The sequence below is a fragment of the Tiliqua scincoides genome, chromosome 5 (assembly GCF_035046505.1).
Source record: "Tiliqua scincoides isolate rTilSci1 chromosome 5, rTilSci1.hap2, whole genome shotgun sequence".
In the NCBI taxonomy this organism is placed as follows: Eukaryota; Metazoa; Chordata; class Lepidosauria; order Squamata; family Scincidae; genus Tiliqua; species Tiliqua scincoides.
In genome coordinates, this window is record NC_089825.1 from 119,323,572 (window position 1) to 119,350,841 (window position 27,270).

A 27,270-nucleotide genomic window follows, 5' to 3' on the forward strand; every position below is an offset into this window, starting at 1 on the left:
TCCCATCACACCTCCTCACCGCCCTCCCTCTCCTCCCTCCCCTCCCTCCCTCTTTCTTTCTTTCTTTCTTTCTTTCTTTCTTTCTTTCTTTCTTTCTTTCTTTCTTTCCCTCCCTCCCTCCCTCTTTCTTTCTTTCTTTCTTTCTTTCTTTCTTCTTCTTTCTTTCTTTCTTTCTTTCTTTCTTTCTTTCTCTCCCTTCCTTCCTTCCTTCCTTCCTTCCTTCCTTCCTTCCTTCCTTCCTTCCTTCCTTCCTTCCTTCTCCTCCTTCCACCTCCCTCTGCTTACTAGTTTCCCTACCAGTAAACCTCCTATCTTTTTGATCTTCCCATCCCTCCATCCCCCACACCTCTCTAATCTCCCTTGTATCCTCTCCAACGTAGTACATCCTCTCCTCCCCCCATCCGCACACAGAGATTCCCTTTAATCCCCGGCCGGGACGGTTGTACCGCTCCTCCGCGTCGCTCTCCGTGGTGCTGAATTTTCCAGCCAGGGCGGAGCCCCAATTCTTTGGGACGCTCGAAGTTCTCCCCGCAGACCCCAGCCCGCCTGCAGAGAGGCTGGGCTTGCGGAGAGGGTGCCTGCGAGAGGAGAGGAGAGGGGAGGCGGGGTGGGGTGGGGGTGGGGTGGGGTGGGGGGAGTGGATGTCTCCGCAGCGTCCCACGCAGGGCACTGGCATTCGTGCAGGGAGGCAAAGCTGCCCCCATGACGCTTCTGCCCGTGTTGGTGGAGCGGGCACGCGGCCAGGCAGGCAGAGCCGGTGATGGTTGCATCCTCAAGCACCCTTCCTCAAGTTGAGATCAGGGTGCCATAGCAAGGACTGAGCGCGAGGAGAAACTCGGGAAGGCGCAGAGGAGGAAGAGGAGGAGGAGGAAGGAAGGGAGGAGAGGAGAGAAGAAAGCAGGGGGGAAAGCAGGAGAAGAGGGAAGGAGGCAAAGGGACACAAGGAGAGGAGGCACACCAGCAACAAAGCAAGAGATTTCATTATCTTTGGGGGGTAAAAAACCAGCAGTCATCTCAGGTCCACCAACCCCAGAAGAAGCCTTCATGATGTCTTGGTGGAGTCTTTAATTTTTCACCTCCCAGCCTCCAGAGGTTATCCCAGGACACAGTCCAGGAGACCCTCCGCTTTCTTTTAGCACAAGCAGCAAAAAGTCATGGAGATCCGGACAGAAGAGTTCAGGAAGTTGGCCGGGAGAACCTTGGGGCAGATAAACAGGTAAGGACGACTGGGATGTGCCTGTGTTTGGGGGAGTGCAAGAGATTTCTTCTGGAATGAAGTTTCTTACAAGGTTGGCTGGGGAGGGGGGAGGTGCAGACCCCAGTTTTGGTACTGGTAACAATTTTGTGATTGTGCACAATTCATTTTTCTCTGTGCTGGGGGGGGGAATGTTGGTGGTTAACATTTGGAAAGCAAAAATGTGCCCAGTTTTTACACACATTTTTCAGACTCATGTCAGATATGCGCTCCAACACCATGGCTATGTGCTCACATGCATGCATGCACTCACACCCACAGGTGTGCCCTCGAGTCCCCACTAAATCACACCATCTTACATACCGCCAGAACTGTTTCCTCAGGCACACTCATAATCTCACCACCCCATGACTCATACACACCCCCACCGCCAGCCCCACACATTCCGTCTCCTGTTTTCTGACAGGTGTGCAACTGTGACAAGCTGGTGCAGTGTACTGGCAAGAAAGTTGCTTTAGACCAGGCAGACTCTGGGTTCAAATCCTCACACAGCCACGAGGATCAGTGTGGGTGATCAGGGGCTAGTCGTGATTTCTCCGTCTAAACCTACCTCACAAAGTTGTTGTGATGATCAAACGCAGGATGGAGAGGCTGTGTGTGCAGCCCTGGCTGCATCCTGCAAAAGTAAGAGAGGAAAATAACACATAAATAAACCACAGAAAGTCACTTAGCTCTGAGGGTCATGCACACTGCTACCAATCCATAAGGTATACATTTTCTAACACTCTTCGACACATGCACTCAAAACCACACACACAGCCCAGTTTACCCTCCCTCTCTCCAAAGCACCTTTCATCAGGTTTATTTTTAAAACTCTTCTCTGGTTTTAGCCAGATGGGGTTCTCTCTCCTGCAACCTGGACACTTGGGTGTGTTTTGTATCATGATGTTCTATTTGTTTGTTTATGTGTGCCAAAGAAAATTGTTTTTTGTCTTGTAAATTGAGTTGAAACATACCCTTTCCTTCCCTCTTACTTTTAGCTTCACTATGCCAGTTCTTGACAACCCTTGCATGTTGGGTCATCAGGGAGAGAGAGGTGAACATGAGAAGAACAAGAGGAGGGCAATATTTCTATTTTTAACCATCATCCATTCAGCTACCCCCTCCTCCCATGCAGTAATCTCCCCCATTCAACACACACGCACACAAACACTCTCAATGTATATAGATTTATTTATTTTTATTTTTTTTTTGCAAGGCTGAATACTACATTTTCTTTCCTTGATTAAATTTCATCCACCAGCACTCCAAAAGTGCTCCAGAGAAGGGAGTCCTTTAATGGGCTTAGAAACCAGTCAGATAGCATGTGGGCGGGAGCTGTGGTGGAGATTATGAACGATGAATTTAACAAACCCATATTATCCCCTTAAGCTTGCAGACCAAGGGATTGGGTTCTGAGAGGTCATCAGTTCCCAGACTAGGGAAAATCCACTGGTGAAAAGGGCAGTGGGAGGGAAGAGGGTTATAGGATACACAAGGCCTCGGGGACCAGATCCTTAGAGCCTTAATAAGAATCAGTACGTCTTGTCTTTCTTTGCAGGCCCGAAAGGTCCAACTACACATTAAGCATATACAACACCACTTGGCATTAAAGCTTCAAGGATATCATGAGAACTCGTGGGGAGACAAGGGGCTTTATTCTCACTTTGGATAGATAGGCAGGTTTCCCATTATTCCCCCCCACACACACACACACGTCAAACCAAAGCTGGCTCCAGGGAAGTCAAACCAGGCTGGTCGATATGATGAGAGGACAGGTGCTATTTTTAAAAAAGCCAAGCAAAGAAAAAATACAATCCCAGCCCACCTTGGCGGGAGGGGGAGGGGGGTTGGTGGCCACGGCAAAATTGCTTTACATAACTGGCATGAATTCCAGTTGGAGAGCTGCACCGTCATAGCAGAACTTCATAAAATATTCACCACGGTTATAAGTGGCTACGTGGAGAGCTCTCGCTCTTGTTCTCTCCCTGTTCCCTCTCTATATTTATATCCACGCGGGTATATATTTTTTGTGACTCTTGATGCGCGTGGTTGAGATGGATTGCTGTGCAGGCGGTAGGAGCCCCCCCCCCCGCCGCCCCTCCCCCCCAAAATGACTGCCTGGGGAACAACAGATGGGTTAAGAAGGCAGGTCTTTAATAAGGAAGAATGAGGAAGAGAGAGTTCCCAACGGAGTGAAATGTGTCTATGTAACCAGACACCCAGTGTATGAGGATAGAATGTGGTCCTATGTGAAGATTTGCCATTCTGATCCACTAACTCTTAATTAAGGAACAGAAAGAAGAGAAACAACGATTCTAGACTTTATAGCTGCAGAGGTGAGCCGAGAAATGCAAGGACAGCAGCTGGTGAAATCTCAGAAACCAGGTGGGGCTGATAAGGGTCATATGGGATGCTGGAGGGGGGGCTGGCCTCCTCAGAGCTATTCCAGGCCACTCTCTAAATATTCAGCTTGCAGTTCCAAAAAGTGAAGGCCATTGTGAAGACTGCATGAGTTTGGCCCTGGCTCAGTTTTATTTTTTCGTTCTTTAAACTAGTTCAATGGGGTTTGTGAAGTGATCTGAAATTCCTGTGGGGTGCTCGGGAGCTTCAGCTCTTAGTCTCTGCCACAGTTGACCTCAACCATATACATCCAAGTGCTTTTTATAATTTTAAAAAAGCTTATATTGGCTTCCTAATGTGTAATTGGCCTTAAGTCAATTGGCCCATGTGTAATTGGTCCTTTTGAGGAAAGGCTGCAGTGTTTAGGGCTCTTCAGTCTAGAATAGGGGTGTCAAACATAAGGCCCGTGGGCCGAATGCGGTGCCGGAAGCAGTTTGTCTGGCTCCTGTTATAACTGGGGCTCTCCTAGTTTGATAATTGGGCTCTCTCATGTCTTGAAAAAAATGAACAAATTTACACATTTTCCTCTTCTGTCATTCGCAGCGAATGGATTTCTATGTGAGAAAAAGTGCTTCTTTCCGGTCTTCGTCTGCTTAGTGATGTCACTTCCTGCCTAATGATGTAACTTCCAGCCCTCAGCAGGCACCATGAATGCTAACTTTGGCCCTCTGTATGAAATGAGTTTGACATCCCTCATCTAGAAAAAAGGTGCCTGAGGGGTGGACATGATTGAGACATACAAAATTATACAGGGGACGGACAGAGTGGATAGAGGGATGTTCTTTTCCTTCTCACGTAACACCAGAACCAGGGGACATCCACTAAAATTGAGTGTTGGGAGAAAAAGTAAATATTTCTTTACCCAGTGTGTAGTTAGTCTGTGGAACACCTAGCTACAGGATGTGGTATGGCACCTGGCCTAGATGTCCTTAAAAGGGGACCTGACAAATTTCTGAAGGAAAAGTCCATCATGGCTTATAAACCATGATGTGTATTTGCAACATCTTAGAAGTAGGCTACCTCTGATTGCCAGATGCAAGGGCGGGTACCAGGATACAGGTCTCTTGTCTTGTATGCTCCCTGGGGCATTTGGCAGGCCACTGTGAGATACAGGAAGCTGGGCTGGATGGGCCTTTGGCCTGATCCAGTGGGGCTCTTCTTATGTTCTTAAGTCTGCAGCCCTCTTCATTGAGGTTATATAACGGGCAAGATGTAGGCAGAATCTGCCTACAACTGCCCATTAGAAAGTAGTTCAGTTCAAAACTTTTAGACATATTAAGGGCCTTGTATTTATCTTCTTGCAGTTCTTCTGCAGCAGTGGTTCAAAAACTTTAAGCACTGGGACCCCACTTTTAGAATGAAAATTTGTCAGGACCCACCAGAATTGATGTCATGACCAGAAGTGACATCATCAAGCAGGAAAATTTTAACAATCCTAGGCTGCATCCTTCCCACACTTACCCAGGAGTAAGTCCCATTTACTATCATTGTTAAAAGCACATACAGTAACCTGCTAAAAGTACAGAGCTGTAACATGTCCCCAGATGCAGTCACATACCATGGTAGCATCAAGTCTAATATATTAAAAATAAAGTACACATTGAAATGAATGGGGACCCACCTGAAATTGGCTCACAACCCACCTAGTGGGTCCCAATCCACAGCTTGAGAAACAGTGTTCTCAGAGTTTCCCTACCTGCCTAGGCACCTGGATTACAGAATCTGGCTTTTCTATGTGCATTACCTGGGTTGCCTTTGTATGTTTCTCAGTTCAGGAAGCATCCGCATCGGATATAATCCATTTCCATTACTCCTCCATTTCCAAGGCTATAACCCTATACATGCTTTCCTGGGAGTAAGTCCCATTGAGCACAATGGGACTTCTGAGTAGACATGTCGAATTGAATTGTAAATCTAGCCTGCTCCTAGGAGTGCATCACTACAGTGGCAAATAAGTGCTGGACATGGGGTGCAAGGATGGAACATGGTGTCACAGTTTTGCAGTGTCTTACTGATATCATGGACTGATAGAGTGTGTGCCATAGTGAGTCAGCAGCCCAAATGCCAGCCATTATCACGATACATAACTGTATTGGATGACTTAGAGCCCCTCTAATGAGGCTGGTTGGCAGGAAGTTTAGGAAGTGACTTACCAGCACTTCCATCCTATGTGCATTTATTCAGAGGCAAGTCTTACTGTGATCAATGAGGCCACATAAGCATGTCCAGGATTGCAATCTTAAGTTATGCAGTGCATTGCTCAGCTGTGGAATCCCTTGTAATATAACACTGTAATGGCCTCTGGGATCAATGCCTTGGTTGAAAGGATGGGGATGAGAGATGGTAATTGCTTGAATGTTCATATAATAAAAATGGTGGTAAAATGGCTAGGGGCGCAAAGTGACTTCATCATAGATATGAAAGTAGGCTGACCGAAGATGGCAGCTGATTTTGTTGGAGTGAATTTGACCCACAAGACAGGACATGGCTAGGTGGCTTTGGATGGAAGGTGACCAACTGGCAGACCCACATCCACAAAACAACTACACCCAATCGTAGGTGCAGGGCAAACATTTTGCTCCTTTTCTCTTGCAAAGAAAAGATGTATATGAGGCTGTATGCTTAATTCATGCAAATACTATTCTGCTGAATAATACTCCTATTGAGCATTTATTTATTTATTTATTTAGCAATGTTTCCATCTCTTGGAAATCATTCAAGGGGCTTACAAGCACTTCCAAATAGCCAAAGTAGTCCGTGTGTATTGTTTTTGCTTTTATTTGATTTCAAAACCTTTTTTATTCCACTTTTACACATATCACACGCCAAAGAGACTTACAATCTTAAACAAAAAAAAAATATAACAGTAAAATAGCTTGCTATAACTCTAACCTTATGGAGTCATGCTATTATTATCACCACCATACACACACACACACACACACACACACACACACACACACACACACTGCAGAAGGGAGACTGAGGCCAAGTTATATGAGCACATACATTTCAAACCACTCTAATTTTTCTTCAAAACAGCACCGAGGAGCAGCAATCCCAGGCAGAATCAGGCTGTGTGGGGAGGGAAAGTTTTGTCCTCCTCCTTCTTTATTCGGAAAATCAACCTGCGGAAGCAGCAATTTAATCCTAAAGCAAATCTGTCACCTCAGGGGCAAATCCGGCCTTCGGCGCAGCCAGAGCTGACCCAAGACTACTGGTGCCTGAGACAGTGCGCCAAATGCTGCCCCCTCTTTATTGGGTAATGTGTCCGCCCCACTTCCACTCCCTGGATAGAAAAAGAAATAGGGTGAAAAAAGCAAGAAAGTGTGGAGGATAACGGACGCTCTAGCCCATCACTCTCCTCTTCCTTTCCCAATCCAGTGAGTGGAGGGGAGAGGAAGAGAAGCAGTGGAGGCAAGTGGGTGGACAGAAGTGGGTTCCCCCACTGATGTACCAGGAAAGGAGTCGGGGGGGGGGCAAATGTCCCAAATGGCATCCCATGGGGGGTGGCGCCATGACCCTTCCCACCTGCTGCCATTTTTTCCAAATTTGGGCTCATTCTCAAGGCCTTAGAAGCATTTAAGGGCTGGGGAGGCTGCCTGCGGCCCCCCCAAAGGCCTTCTAAGGCCTTCAAAATGCCTGGTTTTCACGAAAAACTGGAAGTGCCATTTTTTGGGTGGGGTGGGGGTGGCATTTTGTGGTCCTGTGCCCCTGGGCAGCACTGGGGACAGGCTTGCAATTGCCCCCCCCCATCTCCTGACTGACGCAATGGCCTCAGTAGGTTTCATGGATGGAATGAAGCAACTCATGGATGACTCTGAGCATGGCAATTTTATTTTATTTATTTATCTTCTCAAATTTATACCCGGCTTTATCTCAATTTTGGGGAAAGAATAGCATTCAGGGCATGAGCAGGCATTTGCATGAAACATCCACAGTTCACAAATGAAGTCTGTGGGGCAGGCACGGGGTACCAACCTTCCACCACACAAATCCCATCACTGTCCCAGATAAGTATGAACTGGATATGTATGAGCCAAACCTAACAGGAAAGCTCCATTTTTTGCAAACTCAGCAAATGCTGCTGATATCCTAAGCTGGCAAAAACAGAGGGAGGGGAAGGTTTCTCCTCTGCCTGGCCCACCTGGCTTGGGCATTTGCAAGAGAGACAACATGATAGATGGGCCTTTCTTTGCTCTGATGCTGTGAGGCAATTTCCGTATTCAGGTCTAGCACAACCTCTCTTTTCACCAGCCATTCCTGACCAAGCAAACTCTTAAGCAAAGCTAACAAGGCAGTGAGAAAAGCTTGCGTGTGAAATGTGAGTCCCTAGATAGTTTGAGTTGCTTTCGAAGCCTGGCTAACCAGGGAGTGGGGAAGCAAATGCAAACGCCTGAAGGTTGTTGAGGCTAAAAATCCATTCTTGCAACCTGATCCTCAAAGCATATTAAATGTGCATTTTTTTTAGTCATTGGAATGGTGTGAAGCAAGGCAGAATTTTAGATTTCATTTTTCTTTACTCCTTCATTATCCCTGCTTTTCTAACACCTTATCTACCAGGATACCTTTCCAATGCTCTTCCATGCACAGCCTATTCGTCCATAAACTCAAGTCCATATATCTCCATCTTCTTGAATATCTCTTCCCATTTGTCTCCCCATTTGTTCATCTATCCCTGTGGCCTCCTTTCCGTTTTGCTCACCTATCTCTGCTAACCACAGTTTGCCTCCTAACCAGCATCGGAAATTCATGGGGGGACGAACTGTACTGTGATGACAAACAATGGATAGAAGTAATCAGAGTTTGCCTGTTTGGAGTTACTGCAAACTATGGTTACTGCACACCAGAAAGTGCAGGAGAGAATCGAAGCACAGAAGGAGAGAACAGAGGAAGGAGGGAGCATGTAGTAGACATAGAACACATTTCTGACAGCCTGTACCCACAGCTTGATCATGCAACATTCTCACTGAGCCTTTATCTTCCTTGTCTGTCTGTCCTCTCTCCCATCCTGCAATCAGTCCTTCCTATGCCCATTCATTTATCTATTTATTTCTCCACCTTTGTTGGTATACATCAAAGGCTGATCCACACGTTATCATCCAGAGTTGGCTTTCGCTTGTGAGAAGACAATTTTCACAAACAGAAAATCTGGTATAAAATTTTTATACCATCCCACATAGATCATTTTTCAATGGCTTCATTTCATACATGCAGTTGCCAGACACCAAGTGTAGCAAAACTGCATGAGTTCCATGTTTGTGAACCAGATCAAAAACTCTCTCCATCCATCTATCCCTTGGTTGGGCCATATGCACACCATCCATTCTGTCTGTCTCCTTCTGTGCACAGAGATCCAGCCTCACCTTCATCAGCCTTCCTTCCATCAATCTGGCCTCCATTTCTACTGACATCCCATCCTTACCCTTCAAACTTTCCACCTTACTTCCAAGGCTCTGAGCGAGTTAGGATACATTTAAAGCATGCACAAACTCAAGACTGAAATCAGACCAGAAAATATACAACAACACATCAGTGGGACTTCTTTTAGTTTTGAATGCCTTGACTCATGGGATTGGCAGCACTTTGACAGGTGTGTGAGTTTCACTTGGTTGGAACAAAGGTGTTAGCAATAGACTTGCACCCCATCCTCTTTCCTGTTTATTGACATCCACTCATGTTCCCATGCCTCTTACATGAGGAAGTACACTCTAGCCCTAGTCCAGACCTCCTTCCAATGCTGCCTTTAGGTTTCACAGGGCCCTTGGCACACAGAGCCCTTGGCACACCACATACTTAGGTGGCCTCCTCTAAATCTGTAGTGGGGTTCACCTTGGATGGGATGAGAGTTGATAATAGAGGGCCTCCCTTGACTGACGGCATAACCCTCTCTCACAAGGGCTACAAGCACAGAGGTAGTTTCAGAGACTGGCAGTGGGTTTGCCTGAGGTCCCTGGGTCATCAGCAGATGCCCCCAGTGCTGACTCTGGATACTGGCTGTACTGGCCCTAACTGGCTCTAACTCCTGGCTCCTTGCAATCTCCTTGCTTGCATCTTAATATTCTCCATGAAACATTTTTGACAGTTTCTTTAACATAAACAAACATTCCAGTACTTCAGGAAAGTATAAAATGCCTCCTATTCATAGTGATCAAGGGTTTCAAAGAGCCTGGGAATGATCATTTTGTGAGAACGCTGTTTTAATCATCCAGTCATTCACCCACCCATTGAGTCCACCTCACCTTCCCTCCCTCCTCCCCCATCCCCTGTTTCTGGTTCCATCATTGTCAAAAGGAAATCAGAAGCTGAATTTTGAACATCAGCCAAATTCATCCCAGCACCTTCAACACCTGTAGCCAAAGGTTTGGGGTTGCATCATTCATTTGCCATCAGCCATGAGATACCCTCAGAGTTCTCAAGCAGACCAGTGGCGGCTGCAACATTTTGTGTGCGGTAGGCAGAGAATAAGACAGCTGGCCTCAGAGCTAATCCTCCGCCTAGCATCCGGCATAAAACCTTTTCATAGATGTTGTTCGGCTTTGCCGCCCCCAATACCCTAACCCTTATATATGCAACTCTGTGCATGTGCGTGTTTGTGGTGTGTGTGTGTGAGAGAGAGAGAGCGTGCGCAAGAGACAGATTGTATGTTTGGTGGATACAAGTTCAGCTTTGCTAGCACAACCCCTGGGGAAAAAAGAATAGGAATTTTGTTTTTAAAGCCACAAAAAATGTGTGGAAACTCATCTTGTCAAGTTATCATCCATGGGAAACTTTAGCATGAGGGAATGCGCATTATGTTCAATGTGCAGGCGGAAGGACTTATAATTACCTGATTAAACTGTGGGGCCTAAATATCAGGGATGTTCTTAGGGTGTTTTATTGCTACAATCACTAATCAGAGAGAAAGAATGCCACTTCCTTGTCTGCGTTCCATAAGTGATCCAAACACTAGTCTACTACGTGACACACTGAAGCCTGTTTCAAGACTATAGAGCAGTGATTTTCAACCTTTTTCATCTTGCGGCACACTGGCAAGGCACTAAAATGGTCAAAGCACACCATCAGCTTTTTGACAATTGACAAGGCACACTGTGCTGTCAATGGGGGGCTCATATCCCCCAATGGTCCTATTGATAAATGACCCTCTCTCAAATTCCCAAGGCACACCTGGGGACCATTCCCGTCACACCAGTGTGCCACGGCACAGTGGTTGAAAATGGCTGCTATAGAGCTAGCACGGCAGCCAACCAAAGTATCCTGGGAATTGTAGTTCTATTGGTGAACCAGGAATCTAAGAATGCACAGCATCCTTAGGGTGCAATTCCTTAAGTTCTTTGTGAGATATTATTACTGTAAAACTACTTTTCATCCTGTTTCAAACAAGCTTAAATTTGTACCAAGAATGTGACCTACATTTATCTTTTTCTCTGTCCCTATATATTTCAGTGGTTCCGTCATTCTGTTTACTATTTTAAATTGTAAGCTCCCTGGAGTAGAGACATATACTAACAACGGTACATGCATAGGATTGGGCTCTAAATAGGAGAAACTCTTTTGGAAGCACTTTGGGTGGCCCAAGACCTCCTGGTGCTGAGGAGGTCGAGGGGCATGGCAGCAAATGCTGCCCCTTTACCTGGTGATTCATAAACCCCCTCTCACTCCCTGTACTGGAAAAGGGAAAGAAGGATTGAGCAGAAGAGGAAGTGTGGAGGAGATCAGAGTGGTGGGCTTCAGCGTCAGACTGTCCTCTTCTCCATAGTTCTTCCTCTCTGTCCCTATTTTTTCCAATCCATGGAATGGGAAGAGGAGGAACAGTGGAGGATTGGTGCCTCCTGCCAGCTTGCTGCCTGAGGTGACCACTTTAATATAATAACAATAACAATAACAACAACAACAGGTATTTATATACCGCCTTTCTTGGTCTTTATTCAAGACTTTATTCAAGGCGGTTTACATAGGCAGGCTTTATTTAAATCCCTTATTAAATAAGGATTTTTACAATTGAAAGAAGGTTCTTTCTTTCAAGAACCACTACATTCAGGTGTTTCATTCCAATCTGGCTTCACACTCTGGCCTCCATCCTCCCACGCTCAGAGCAGATGGAACAGCTCGGCTTCAGCTTGTCAGCTGCTTCAAGGTCGCACAGTGCCGGCCTCGAACTGGCGACCTTGTGGATGTTATCTTCAGACAGACGGAGGCTCTACCCTCTAGACCAGACCTCCTGCCCCTTTAGACGACTTTAGTCGACCATATGGTTGGCCGGCCTTATCCATACCTCTGAGGTAGACCCTATGCTTTGCATTGTTAAAGGTCCCAGGTTCAATCTTTGGTATCCCAACTAAAAAAAAAAAAAAAAAAAGGATCCTTCAACAGGTGATGGGAATGACCCTTTGCCTGAGACTTTGGAAAGCTGCTTCCAGGTAGAGTAAAACAAGAGTGAGCTAGGAAGATAGACTTCTGGCTGGGATTCCTGCCTCAGCCTCCAGCACAGCTCCTGCCTGGGTCCTGTTGCTTGGTATGTGTATACCAGCTGAGTGTATTGGAATTGCGGAAGATATCACCGAGGAGATAGGGTGTGGTGTCCACAGTGCCCCTTGCTCTGAGTAAATGCAGGATTAAAGCCCAGGTGGTAGCTGGAGGTGTGCTGCACAGCTGCAGCCACTAGAGCATAAGGAGATCCCTCAGGTATATAGGGAGCATCTGAGGCAGAAAGGGTTTGGTGGGTTTTGAAGGAGTGCAGGTTGGAGGTAGGAGTTGTGACTGACTGACTGGGCTTATGGAATTGGGACTTGGACTGTGACTGGACTTTGATTTGGATACCCTGATGGACTGGACTGACCTACCTGGAACCTGACTTTGGACTATAACTTGGCTTATTGGCAACTCTGATTGATTGGACTGGTTTACAAGGCCCAGTGGATTGGGATTTGGCAGAACACTGAGGGGTCAGGTTTGGCCTGGATTCCAGCCACGCTGGTTCCAGGATTCCTCACATTCTAGCCCCTGTGGCATAGCAGGTGCTACAAATGGAGGGCAAAGGGCCATTTGGGATGAAGAGGGAAGGAGGCTCTGCAGCAGCAACAGTGCTTCTGAGCTCACAAAAGAGTCTCAAAAGAGAGGTGAGTGCTTGCCACCCAGGCACTAATTACAAACAGTGTGGCATAGTGGTTAGTGTGCCAGGTGGGACTAGAGAGACCTGGGTTTAAAACTCTGTTTCCTAGGTTGCTATCTCTGGATGTTTAGCCATTGTGGCCTGTCTTGCATTTGGTCCCTGTTGCGTATAGGCAATGTATATAAGGGCACTAACCAGTGTGATGCTCCCACACTGTTTTTCAGAAGTTTTTGTTTGTAGACCAGGAGTGTCAAACATAAGGCCAGCGGGCCTAATGTGTCTCCCAGAAACAATTTATTTGGCCCCCATTATAATTGGACTTTCCACCATGAAAGTTGGACTCTCTCATATCTTGGAATTATGAACAATATTTGAACGTCTTCTTGTCATTTGCAGCCAATGCGTTACTATGTGAGAACCAAGGGCTTAATTCTGGCCATCGTCTCCTTAATGATGTCACTTCTGGCTCTCAGCAGGCACCATGAATGCTGTTTGGCCCACTATATGAAATGCGTTTGACACCCCTGCTCTAAACAGTCTCAAAAAGCTGTAATCTATACATAGCCTGGATCCATCTTGATTATTATTTCACTGTCCTTTGTAAGCATACACTGTAGCATTTGGAAATTCAGTATTTTAGAATTGGTCTTTCCGTGTCCCGCTCACAAGAACTCTTATCCATGCTCTTTCAGCTTGGCTGATAAAAATATTGCAGGTGTATTAATATTAGCACAGCACATTCCTAAAGGTGTTTAGGAATATTAGCACAGCACATTCCTAAAAGGGGGGGGAAAAAAAGCAAAATCATTAACACATCATATGTTGTTGATGCCAGCAGTAGATTTAAGGGCTTCTTCTGTTTCTCTTGAGTTTTAATCTCAATTGACATGCAGTTGGCTGCTTGCCAAGCTTACCTCACTTATTTAATTAACTCAAAGAGAAGCTGTTGAAAGGGTAGAGGATTTATGTAGCAGATCAGCTCTTACCAGTCCTATCTGCCTTAACTCCTTTGCAGAGGTGCTCTAGAGTAGCCTAGCAGTTCAGCTCTTGCAAAGCTCATCTAAACTTGCATTTTTCAAGGAGTGATGAAGTTCTATCAGCTCCTTTCTTGCCATTCTGTGACCGGCAATGATGATGTTCAGTGTTACCACCTCTCTGTTTACAGTACAGTAGGACTGGGTTGTACTGTCACCAGAGGCTACATACAACTGCCTGTTGACATGAGAAGATCATGCTGAATCAAACCAAGGGGGCCACCTTTTATCCTGCTCTCTGCAATTGCCCGATAGCTGCCCCTGGAAGCTCATTAGCAAGGCAATAGCTCCCCCTTGTGGCTGCACCTCAGGAACTGTTATTTGGGCATAGTGCTTCTGAACATGGAGGTTCTATTTAGTCATCACTGCCATTGCTAGACGTAATCCACCATGAATTTGCCTAATTTTTTAAATCTTGTGGCAGCATATCTCATATATTAGTTACACTCGTGATGACAACTTTCTTTCATTTGACCACAAAGGCCACCAGTCAGTTTTGGCTGAGCCTGAGTTAACCCATTTCTGCCCAGCCCACAGGTGTACACATTTAATTCCTGCTGTGTATATGCAACATTGGGCAGAAATGGCTTAAATGAGAGAGTGAGAGAAGCGGCTGTGTATCAAGTCAGCACTTTGGTCCATCTGACTGGCAGGTCATTCCAGGTTCTCAGGCTACAGCCTTTCCCATCATCTGATCTTTTGAACTGGTGGTCGAATCTGGAGCTTTGTGCATTCAACACGCAAGTGTTTCATGGCTGAGCTATAGCGCCCATCACAGTTCAGCAGTACCCATAACTGACCACACTGAGAAGACTAAGGGCACAATCCTAACCAGATTTACTCAGAAGTCCTATTTTGTTCAATGGGGCTTACTCTCAGGAAGGTGTGGTTAGGATTGCAGCCAAAGTCACATTTAGAATATCCTAGAGTAAATGAAAATGTTTGCAAGACATTTGCCCACGAATCGAAGGTATCACTAGGGTTTCTGAGAGCTCTTGTGGTGCAAGAGCTGATTGCATCACCCCCATGATGAACCTCCCGTACCAGACCATACAGAATAAATTACAATATCATACGCACAACCTAAATGCAGTGGCATCGCTAGGGTTGGTGTAACCCCCATTAACTTTATTTATTTTAATATAGAACAATATAGGCCACCCAACAAATCAGTAACCAACAAACAACCAGTGGCCAACATTGACACTCACACAACTGAATAAGAGTTCTAGTATTAGCTGTGATACATGGAAATGAGACCTGATTCATACTAACACCTTATTGGTTCTTGGCTGTGTCATAAGAACACCTCATTGGCTCTCGGAACAATCAATCTCATTGGTCAGTTTTAAGTTAAGAAAATTCGCTTTTTGTTACATAAGGTAGTTGTGATTTCAATTTCTGGTTTTTTGGCTACAGCTTTTGATAGAATACAGATATTTCGACAGTTTGTTGCATTGCATTCTGTATTAAAGTAGTTATTGAATGATATATAACATGATGGTATTTGAAAAAACCAAGATTTTAAAATTCTTGCCAGTAGTAGTGTCACCCCCCCCCCCAATGTGTCACCTGGTGCAGTCCATACCCCCCCCCCAGTGATGCCACTGCCAAGAATTGCATTTAGCGTGACCGTGACAAGTCGTGACTATGTTGGGAACAGTCAATTCAGAAGAGTGGTAAGATCAACCCGCTGTCACAGAACTACAGTTCCCAGGGCTCCCTGGAGGGGAGGGGATTACTGTGACATCAGTTAAGAAACAGTGGAGTCAAGAGTAGTCCAAGCCCACACTCATGAGATGGCACACCTGGCTGGGCCAACTCCTGACCCCTCAGTGCAGGTGGCAGTGGTAATGTCTAATGCATCATCAAGAGTCAGCAGGGACTGCTGTGGGGGGGGGGGGGAAGGGGGCAAGATCCCCATCAACCTTGCACTGGCCATTCATTGAGATCAGTAGCATAGATATGCCCAGAGCATTTCTTAATTTCTAACTCTGGCCGGCTCCATGAAGCAGAGTGAGGTAGCAGAATGATCAGCTGGTAGGATGGACTCTACCACTTCAGGCTACAGGTGGAGCGCATCCAAGCCTGATAAAAATGACCTGCCAATAGAAAAATAGCACATCAGGGGAAAAGGTTCTGGTGCAGCCGTTTGCTTACTGGGGTGGTTTTCTTCATTTGTGGGCAGTTGCTGGAGGAGGGCATTCCAAAATGGTTGCAAAGAAGGCAAATGCAATTTTAACCTGCATTAGTAGAACTGTGGCTTCCAAATTGCAAGAAGTTCTGATTGTGCTTTACTCTGCATTGGTCAGACCTCACCTGGAGTACTGTGTCCAGTTCTGGGCACCCCACTTTAAGAAAGATGTAGCCAAACCTGTAGCCAGGTTCAGAGGAGAGTGACAAGGATGATCAGAAGGCTGGAGAACAAGCCCTACAAGGAAAATTTGACCACATCAGACCTCTACCACCTCATTCTGGAACTTGGCCTCTGTATTTATCAGAACTTTGAAAGCTTCTTCCAGGTCTGGAGCCTAGGTGCCAGATTTTCTTGGTCAATCGTGTGCACTGATGTTGCTCACACTCCTGTATCTGTTTTAAGAACAGCAACATAAACACTTTCCTTTTTTTTTTTAAAAAAAATTGCTCTTTCTGGTCTGCTGGGAAGAGTCATTTCAGTTTTGGACTCGCAGCTGATGCCCTGCCAAGCTGATCTTAGTTTGTAAGCTAAATTTTTGCAAGCCAGTCTGGTCATTATCTCAATGGCAGAGAGATTGGGTCTCTCTGGTTTTGCAAGCATCTCCTGATTAAAATTGCTTGCCTTGCTGGATCACACCAAAGCTGCATCAAGTCTGTGATTCGATCTCCAGCTGAAAGCCGCCCAGATGCCTTGGAAAGTCTGTAACCAAGACCTAATGGAGAGGTCTTCTCCTGCTGTCCTGGGTCTGAGAGCTCCAAGATACTAGTCCCCGTGCCCTTTCCCCAAAGAACCCAGGGGACTTAAATACAGTGCTATTTTTTAAAAGAAGAAAGAGGGGGGGAAAGCTCAAGCAAAGTTTAATTACATGAAATATAGATGAAGAAGGAAGCATTTGGTGCTCGAGGGGCATGAATTATGCAAGAAGGCCTGGAGCAGGTTGAAAAGGCATCCAGCGTGAGCATTCCTGCGGTCCCTGGCCACCTTTGCTGCTCAGCATGACAGGAAAGGTTGCAAGACAAGGCGGTCACATCTCCAGCACCAAGCCAGTGCAACTTGATGAGAAGTGCTTAAACTTGGTGCCTCAAACTGGAAAAAATATTCATGAGTGGTGTCAGCAAAGGGTTAAAACAATCTGCAAACCACTCAAATGCCCACAACCTCAGCCATTGGTTGGCTGGCTGTGATGTCATGGAATGTTTGGGCATGCTCTGGGATAAGGTGTCAAAAAGCAATGTGTTGATACAATGCAGTTCTTCGGAAGCAGGGGTCTCCAAACCCCGGTCTGGGGGCCAGATGCAGCCCACAGTGAGCCTCTATCTGGCCCACAGCCAGCCTCTGATCCCCTGAACGCCCCTGGCCCAGTTGACCAAACACAACCAGAGTTGTGCTTGTGGGGTGAGGGAATGGGGGTCCATTTAAGTGTGCTTTATTTCTTGGGCTGTGTTCATGCTTGGAGAAGTCCTGGACATTTGAGCCCATTCATCTAAGTTCCATCTCTAGTGTATTTATTTAAATTTTATATTTAATTTTTTTCCCCTCGACACTGTGCCAGATACTTGATGCGGCCCTTCGGCCGATAGAGATCCCTGCTCTGAAGGAAAGGAAAGGATAGTTTGATAGTGGAAAGCTTCACATTGGGACAGGAAGAGTTTTGTGTAATCTTCAGGAGGGTGGCACAGAAGCAAAGAGATTTCCTGCTGGGAAGCTGAATGGAAAGAGGAATCAGAAAGTAGGATAGTCCAGTACAGGAAAGGGAAAATAACTCAGAGCAGAGCAACCTGGCAACCCTACCAAATAAAGGATCATAACCATAAAAACCAACATTAAGATTCACAGAAAAGAGATTGACTGGCCCAAGGTCACCCAGTGAACTTCACAACTGGGTGGTGATCTGTCCCCGGGTCTTAATCTGACACTCCAAATGTTGATCACATTAGATTTTAGTATCCGTGTTAACAGTGCTGAGTTTTCAAAATGTTTAATGTGTGTCGCCTGGTTAGAATCCTGGCAACGATTGTGTAAAGTACTGTAGATATTATAGATCAGTGGTTCTCAAACTTTTTTGACTGGAGGCTCCCTTGACTTACTGGGCCATTGGCCGTGACTCCCCAGTAAGGCTACAATCCTATACATTGTGTGTAGGGCGGCAGGTTTTTCACAAGGATTCTGCAGCTTCTCTGGCTGGTTTCCGCAGCTCCCTGGGGAGTTATGGCTCACAGTTTGGAAACCACAGAGGGGGAGGGGGCTTGCCTATGGCTTTTTGGTGAGTTCACAGACAGGTAAAACTGAAACCAGTAGCTTCCTGGTTAATCATTTTCTGAGCAACATCTTACGAGATAGCTCAGAGAGGGTCCTTCAGACAGCTAGTCCTGTTTAGAGTTGACCATTCCCCCATCCCCACCCCACCCTGCAGGGCTTTTGTATGTTTTAACAGCTGTCAGAAATTCAGCAGGTGCAGCTTGCTGCTCCAGCATAGAGAAGCAGTGATGGTGAAAACTTCACCTGAGATTCACCTGTTGGATTTCTGTTTCTCACACAGCTCTTAAGGGCACAGAACAAGTGATCAGACAGTGTCAAACCTGAAGTCTTGCTCCCTCACCTAAGTTCTCAGGAAAGGGATCCAAGCAGCATTAAGGCCTCCCCCTTGTGTACTGTTGCTTTTCCTACTGCGCTATGACCTTCCCTGGCAGGGAATTAAAACAGGAGCTAATCCCCCCAGTGCAGGTTCAGGTTGCTGCTGGCTGCAAATCCCCTTGCCCCGCTTTCCCATTGAGATAGAAAGACTAGCCATGCACAGCCTGGACTTTTGGTTTTAAACTGAAAGCTGCCATTGGCCACTCTCTGTCTCGATGACTGGAAAGTGGAATAGCACTAGCCCCAGTTCTAGAGCTTTAGTCCTATATCAGTCTTGCACCAATGGCAAGAGTATTCATTTTAATGCCAGAGATGCCAAGGGCTACAGAAGAACTGTACCCCTTTGCCCTGTCCTGTCTTCTCATTGAGAATTCTTCTTCCTCCACAATTGATGAGCAATACACCACACTCCAGCTGGCCCCATTTTTTGGTCCCTGGTAAATCCCTTTCCCTATTTTATCCCTGTTTTATCCCTATATAGTACTGTATTGGTAACCTGCATAATCCCTAGCTATGACTCAAAGAGGCAAAATAAATTATGAAACTAAGCAAATAAATGTAACATTTATTTTTTTACAACCTATTTGGTTGCAAGTTTCCTTGTCTTTGTGTAGAATTTTAATTACGAGGGTTGCCTTTTTTTAAAGCATAGAATGCAGTACATAGGGTTGCCAGCTTTTCACCTAACCTCTGTAATTGTGCCATGGTGTGCAATTATTAGCAGGGGATCATGCTTATCACCTGGTGATTCCTGCATAGCAACTCTGTTAAAGTCTCAAAAGCAGAACAGGCTTTTTTTGGGGGGGTGGGTGGGTCTGTTGGCCACACTGTCTGTAGATTCAATCAATTGCTGTTGGGAAAAGAAAGAAGCCCACACGGGCTCCTGATTTTAGTGGTTGTGAAAATCCCTGATTTCCTTCTATTTTGGACCCTTGTAACCCCCCAGAGGCTCCTGACATGCCTCAGCATCAAAAAAGGCTGCTGAATCATCCTGATGCAGTGACCTTTATCCTGGGATGCTGCCCTTTGCTTGAGCATCTTCATCTTCCCCCTTCACAGATAAGCCAAAAACCCTGACCTTGAGCCAGCTCATTAGAACTGTGAAGCTCACCAGCAGCCCTAGAGTGGGAAACTCAGAGACCCACATGACCCCCCACATGACTAGTCTCCCAGATAAAGCATGGCTAACACACACTGGCTGTGTCAAGAAAGGGCACACGCACCCTTTTTGCATGTTTTCCCAGGGCTGTGGTTGGAAGCAGCAACTATTTCCCAAAAGGCTCTCAGGAATCAGTGGCATAGCTAAGGGGACACCGGGGGGGGGGTTTACAGGGCCCATGCCTTGAGGGATATCAGAAGACCTCCTTGCCACCACAGTGCAGTACTTTCTCCCACACTCTCCCCTGCAGGCGCTCAGAGTGGCTGTGCACCACTCTAAGAGGTCGAGCACTTTTTTCTGTGAAAAAGCACAGAGCAGGATGCCACTGCTCCAAGTGCCTGTGGCCCAGAAGTAATTGATGGTGAGATTATTATGTCACTGCAGTTACTTCCAAGGGAGGCACTTATGGGGGAGGGTGATGTCGATAGTCACAACCCCAGGTGCCAGAGGGGTTAGCTATGCCACTATCGGGGACCAGAATCCTGGAACATGTGAGTAATTAGAGTATGGATCATGGCCAGCCAAGACCTCCTGACACCTGAGGCAGCCTGCCAGATGCTATCCCCTAATCTGAATGTGCCAACCTCTGTTCCTCCCCTCTCCAGTGTTCTAGCTCAGAACTCTTCTCCCTTCCACATTTCCTCTTCCACTCTGCCCCCTTCTTCCTTTTCCAATTCAGGGAGTAGAAGGAGGAGGTGAAGCAATGGGGGGGGGAGTAGGAGAACAGAGATGGATGCCCTCCCGCTAGCCTGCTCTGAAGTGACAGCTTCAGTTGTCCTCATAGATGGGCTGACCCTGGTAGAGATAATACCCAGTTAGCCAGGCCAGGAATTTTTACTATAACTGTGACATGCATTTCACTCTCCTTACTAGCCTTTGTTGGTACCACCCATGACGGCTTTTTTTTTTTCATGTGGTGCTCCACTTATATTTAGCAGAGGAAGAATAACTGTCCCTCTTCACCCCAGCACGGTGTCTTTTCTAGTGGCTGCTGCTGCTGTTCTTCTTCTGTTCTTCTGCATCTGTTTAGAGCCCTTTTGAGACATGGCACCATTTAATTATTTTGTCCGTAAACCACTTCGGAAACTTTTTGTTGAAAAGCAGTATATAGACCTTCTTCAGTTTGCTAGCTGATCAGCATCTTGCTTTAATCCCGTCTTTTTCCATCCATTGGTTTCCTTCCTTTTAATAAACTTCTCGTATATTTTTACTGGTTTGCATGCCTGGTCCCTGGACTCAGGCGGGAGTGGGTTGCCACGTCTCAGACCATCATGTTCCATCACTGCTAAGGGATCCACCTGGATTTTGGGGCTCTCTGCTAACTTCATAGCGAGGCTTTCCCAAGGCGACTTCTTTCTGCCTGGGTTTCTTGACTTTGAATGGTAGCAGTGAAGACCTACTTTTTCCTAGCTATTCCCAGTCTAACCAGTAAGAGCAAAACAGAGAGCAAAGGAAAGGGGTTTAGTCACTCACCACTAATGCTTCCTCTAAGGTGTGCAGCTGTGTGGCCATATGCACCTCCCAGCCAAGATCCACACAACATAGAGCTCGGCGACCCTGAAGTTCGGTAATGACGTGATGATGTCATTGCCGCACTTCTGGAGGCGACATTGTGATGGGTGATGACATCGAACAGCTGCTGAAAAAAATCTGTGCACCTGTGTGGACCCCTTAGAAGGAAAGCCGCCAGGCACTGTGCCAATTTTACCCTCTGTCCACCTCTTAGAGTGCGCACTGGAGCCCACCCTCACACACGCACAAGCCCAGGCTGGTGGCCAGCTGCTCTTTTCCACTGCTACCCATTAGCCCTTGCCACATGCACCTTTTTACTGACCTACTCAACCAGCCTTCATTTCCTGGGTTGTCTCCAGGCCAGTCAATGACCCAGAATGGTCAAAGCAGCCTTTTACCAGAGTCTGCTCAGCTGTGCCACCATCCAACTACTCTGGGCATAATCGGACTGCATGAAAGTCCACTGCTTCACATTGTTACTGCCAGGTCCAACGTTTGCGGTCTGCTGCAAGGTGCTAGTCCTCAAGAGGCTCGCTGCTGGTGCTTGAACCTTGGCAGACACCCAGCCTCCTGATCCCAGGCCATAATCCCCAGGTCAAGGTTAACCTCTCATGTGCCAATAGTTTGGCAGGACAATGACAATACTTGGTCTAATCCTGCAGGCCAGACTGGACCTCTTTCTTAATGATGGTTGAGAAGTGGAGCTTTGGCTTCTAGGAGGAAGCACAAGAGCCAGGAACATCACAATATGAAAAGTGTCAGTTCAAACTTGGGAGAAACTACTGTACTTAAAAAGTACATCATCTTTTTAATTCTTTTAGGTGAGAGACTTCCTCATCAATCCGGTCACCTTAACATAGAAAAGTATCTAGTGGCAGATTTCACACAACGGATGACCCATAGAAACTATTTAAGTGCAGGGGGCACAACATGATGCTCCATATTTGCCAAAGCACATGGATGAGAAAACCCACACCGGTTGAAATGCTGCCTTCTGTGCTACGCTTGGGGCCAGACGGCTGGGAACCCTAGCAGCCACCAAACACCTCTGCTCTGGCCGGTTTAGTTGCTGACCACCACTGTGGGTGTGTGTTTAACAGCAGCCTCACAGATAGAAATGAAGTTTTTTGTAGCATGGAGACCAAGCAGTGGGGAAAAACTCTACCATCTTGATTTTTGGCTGCTGTTAAAGGCACAGGAGCAGGGCCCATTTAAAGAAACACAGCTGGCAACTAGTGGATAGCAATCTTATGAATCAGATGTGGGTCTCCAGATCCGCGAGTAGGAAAATCCCCCCACTCTCTTCCTCCACAGGCACCTTTTTAAGCAATTCTGATATTGCTCAGTGCCCTGCATACGTGAGCGCGCACATGGAGAGCAATGATACGAATAAGAATTTTGCCCAAGTATTTGAGCATCTACATGTTGTGTATGAGTGTAAAATGTCTGCCAGGGACAGCTTGTGAACATCTCAGGGGGGGAGGGGGGGGAAGGACACTGTGCTCGCCTGCGCATGTATCTACATCTTATTCTCAGCTTCCTGGCTGCATATTTTATGAAGAAGGTGAGGCAAGGGAGGGGCAGAAGCTTTGGCTGACACACAGAAAGTACTGAGCGCCAACGCTACCTCCATATGTTCCCCTGCCTTGGTATCTGGCACCAGCAGTATCGCACAGGCCCCACTGTGAGCCGCATTGCATCCGGCTTCCTATCCTAGCGAGCGTCATCAAATGCCTGAGGTCAGTGTTGTGACAGGAGCAGGACACAAGGACTTCAGTAGGGGGCGCTGCTGTGTGGCGGGGAGAAGGCCAAAGCGAGCCTTCGCTTTGCCGTCCTTGTCTCCGTGTTCTATTTTGGAACTTTCTATGCACGAAAACTGACAAGGTGCCATTTCTGGCACCTGTTCTGTTAACACTGTGAAAGGAGGAAAGGGAGAACAAAAATACCAGTGATAAGACAGTCACGCAGAGAGCACGAGCAGGGAGAGTGTGCACCTGTCTCTGTAGCCCCTTTGAGGAAGACATGCTCCTTCTCTTGTAAATGTACATAAACAGAGGTTAGGGACAGAACACACGCCACCCTCTACCCACCCCCAACTGTAAGATGCCCAAAGTCAAAAGAATATGAATGAACGTATGAATCTGCCTTATAAGGAGTGAATACTACAGCAGCTGTTACCCTGCACATGCCTGATCTCGTCTGATCTCGGAAGCTAAGCAGGGTCAGGCCTGGTTAGTACTTGGATGGGAGACCGCCTGGGAATACCGGGTGCTGTAGGCTTATACCATAGTCTTTTGAGACTGAAGGTTGCCAACCACTGTCTCGCAGATAGACTTGCAAGTACTGTACCACCTCTATAGGCACCATGTTTCCAAGTGTCACCAGAGATGGCTTCTGTGCCTGCTCAGAAGTGGGCAACTTGCCCCGTAGCCAGTCCTGCAGCGAGGAAGAGGCCTGGTCAGTTGCTGCTGCCTCCTGGTCTCTCCTCTGCTCCGCACCCTTCTTACCCAACCCACACAAAGAGTCGGGTTGTTGCACAGTCACACCAGTGCCCCACCAGTGCCCTACCAGTGCCCCACTGCCCCACTTTCAGAGGGTTAGGCCAGGCAGAGCAGCATTATGTGGTCTCCCTATCAGTGGGGGCCAAGTACCACCTGTTGAGCTGTGAAGAGTCATTGCTCTAAACTTGAGAACTGTCTTTTGCATCTTGATGTGAGTATGCTCTTTGGCGATGCAAAAGAGTCCTCTCTTGGCCTTATCGTGTGGTTCAGAAGCACAAGTGCTTGCTTTACATTGGTCCATGGCTACTCCAATTGGTAACACTCCCCTTCTGCTTGGATGGGGGCTGAAGAAAAGGATTTTGCAGTTTGTTTATTGTTGTTGGCATCCTTCAGTCTCGGAAGACTATGTTCTCACGCTCTGAATGGTGGTTCTGGAACAGTGTCCTCTCCAGTGCGCGAAGCCTGAGTAAAGTAGATATGGAGGATAGACTGTTTCCCATGCAGCAAATCCCCCCCTCTCCATGTCGCTGAAATGGTCCAATGGAAAGGCAGAGGCCAATACGGTTGGTTCCAGCGGCGTCGCAGGAGTTGCCAGAACGTGACTGTGTTCAGCCATGAACTGCCTCAGGGACTCCAGCTCCGGATTTTGCCTCGAGGTTGACTCCTGAAGCCTTTTCCATAACTGGATGTAGCCACAAGGCAGTGGAGGTTTGGGATCAGAGTTTTCCTTCTCTCAGATGAGTTGCCTTCCCAGGCTGACGAGTCCCATCTACCCGGTGGCTGTTTAGTCGCCTCTTACAACAAGTATAGCCAAACAGAGGGCCTATTCTTATCCCCAGCCCCCAGGGGAAAGTTTGTTTATAGAGTGTGGCTTTTCAACCAGTGCGCCGCAGCACACTGGTGTGCTGCGAAAGGTCTGCAGGTGTGCTGTGGGAGTTAGGGCCATTGGAAGATGTGAGCAGTGCGGTGTGCTTTGCCAATTGTCAAAAAAACTGATGGTGTGCCTTGTCGGTGTGCCACGAGATGAAAAAGATTGAAAATTGCTGGGTGTAGAGAAAGAAAATTGGAGTGGGCTTTTGGTTACATCTGGCTGCCTAAAAACATCCCTGAGGACCTATCAGAGTAGTGATGTCACTAGGTACACCAGGTTTGCATCACCTGGTACAGGAGGCCAGTACATCACCCCATAATGAACCTCTTCCCATGCAGTGAGTAGGCAACATCCCAGGTGGTAGGTGTGGTTTTGTACCATTGTATGATACCATATGTATAATTTTTGATAGAATAGAGATATTTCAACATAGTTTGTTTCATTGCATTCTGCATAAAATCACACATTGATTGAACTATGGCATGATGGTATTATTCAAAAATACCAAGATTTAAAAATTTTTGGTCAGTATGATGTCATCCCCCACCGTGCATATCACCCAGTGTGGTCCACATCCCTGCACCCCATAGCGACGCCACTGCACCAGAGCACATGGATGGTTCTGTACGAGACAATTGTATGGATATCTGAAGAACAATTTGCCTGTTCTTCATTGATCATCTTGTACATTTGGCTTTCTACACCAACTTGTCTTACCAGTTGGTCAGAACTGGGTGTTTGACAGCTGCTAAGAGAAATCCAAGACTTAAAACTTGTCCTGTTGCTATTGTCCCCCAGGCCAAATTCCAGTCTGACCTCTAAGTCTTTAAAGTCCTTCTAGGCGATCGTGTACCTAGAAACCCCAGCACCCGCGGCAGTGACATAGTGACTTCAGAACATCATGTGACATTGTGATGTCACTTCCGGGTTCTCCCAGAGGAGGAGGAGGCATTGGTGGCAGAGGCTTCATAATCTGGCTGCCCCCATACCTTCAGCTCAGTGGCACCCCCTTTAAGGGGCACCAGAGGCAAGTGTCCATTCCTGCCACACTCTAGATATGCCACTGCTGGTAGGTCAGGAGAGCCAGTGGCCAGCTTGAGTGGTTGGGGTCACTTTGGAGCCTAGAAACAGATTTCCCCGGCCCAACACATATGACAGCAGCACATATAGATACATGAAATCCTATACAGCTCTGGGCAGCTTCTGGCACAAGGAAACCCTGTGAGTCTGCTGCAATGTGTGTTGCAGAGGATTCTGGAGCAAGTGGCAGGCCAGTCTCTGACCTCCTCCATCACTCCTTCCTTGCATGGTCCCTTTAAACAAACCCAAATGTCTGGGAAGGAGCAGGGGGTTGAATCTCCACCTCCCAATCCCTGCTTACCTTCAGTGAGCAAAAGGCAGATTGGAGGAGCGCCACACTCAGCATGCTGGAGGAAAGCAGCAACAGAGCCCATGTGAAAGGCCAGGGCAATGGCACAGCTACAGAGGGGTGGCGCGGTACGTACTGTAGGTGCTGCAATGCGCCATGTAAGCGGCCCCCTCCCCCTCGCTGTTGGAGCCATTCTAGGCAGCAGTGGCAATGGCAGGCCTGCCAACAGCAAATGGAACAGGCCGCTTACGCAGCATGTTGTGGCCCTTCAGTACTTACCGTGCCACTCTCCCTAGAGCTGCACCACTGAGCCAGGGCTGGCCTATCTATGAGGCCAACTGAAGCAGTTGCCGTAGGCGGTATTTTGGTGCAGGGTGCCCATCTCTGTCCACCTGCCTGCCCTCACTGTTCCTCCTTCTCCTTCCACTCCCTGGATTGAAAAAGGAAGGGGGTTGGAGTATAAGTGTGGAAGAGATGCTTTAGCGCAGTGTTCTTCAAGCTGTGGGATGCAACCCCAATGGGTTCACGAAGTCTCATTTGGCGGTCGCAGCAGCCGTTCAAGCCTGTGCGAAAGAGGGTTTGGATCCAATCCAATAATGGTACTACCTCATTGAAACCGAATTCTTGAAATAATCCTGCACAACCTCTTCTAATTGTCTTGCCCTGCAGCTTCTAAGGCCGACTTTGCTCAGGCTGCCTCACAGGGCTGTTGTGAAATGAGAGGTAGGGGGAAATGGGGCGGGCAGAGGTGGGCAACAATGGGGTGGGGATAGGCAAATCGTGTCCCAGAAGGGGGCTGGATCAGTGATGGGTCCCCAGGCTTTATTTAGTTATTTATGGGGTCATGGCATGAAAAAGTTTGACGACCACTGCTCTAGCTAGCCTATCACTCCCCATTCCTCTACTACGCTCTCTCTGCATCTCCCATTTCCATTTTTCCAATCCAAGGAATGAGGGGAACAGGGGCCGGCAGACCACGAGGTAGAGTGGGTCGCATTCTTTTGGACCAGCCCAGCTAGCAGCCCCCACATGTTTGGTTGCCCACGTCACTGAGTGCTTTTAGGGGGTTGTTGGAAAACAATGCTATCCAAGCACATCCGGTCTGGGCTCACTCATTGAGGTTTTACTGCTGTGGGGGTGGAATTGATGCCGTCGTTACTGTATCCATGCTGGTTTTTGTGTTTTTAATACTGTGTGATGGGCTGAAAGCACTCTGGGGGCCCAGTTTGGGGGAAGAGTGGGAC

The 27,270-nt window shown here is 47.2% G+C and overlaps 1 protein-coding gene and 1 pseudogene across 1 annotated transcript in view; both read left to right on the forward strand.

The window, feature by feature from the left end:
* The first annotated feature begins 1,154 nt into the window (after positions 1–1,154).
* SLC17A7 (solute carrier family 17 member 7) overlaps positions 1,155–27,270 on the forward strand; it is a 47,508-nt gene continuing 21,392 nt past the window's right edge. The window contains exon 1 of the mRNA XM_066630342.1: positions 1,155–1,216. Within this exon, the coding sequence (XP_066486439.1) occupies positions 1,155–1,216 (62 nt within the window). The remainder of the gene's footprint in view (positions 1,217–27,270) is intronic.
* Positions 23,446–23,565, forward strand: LOC136655168 (5S ribosomal RNA; annotated as a pseudogene).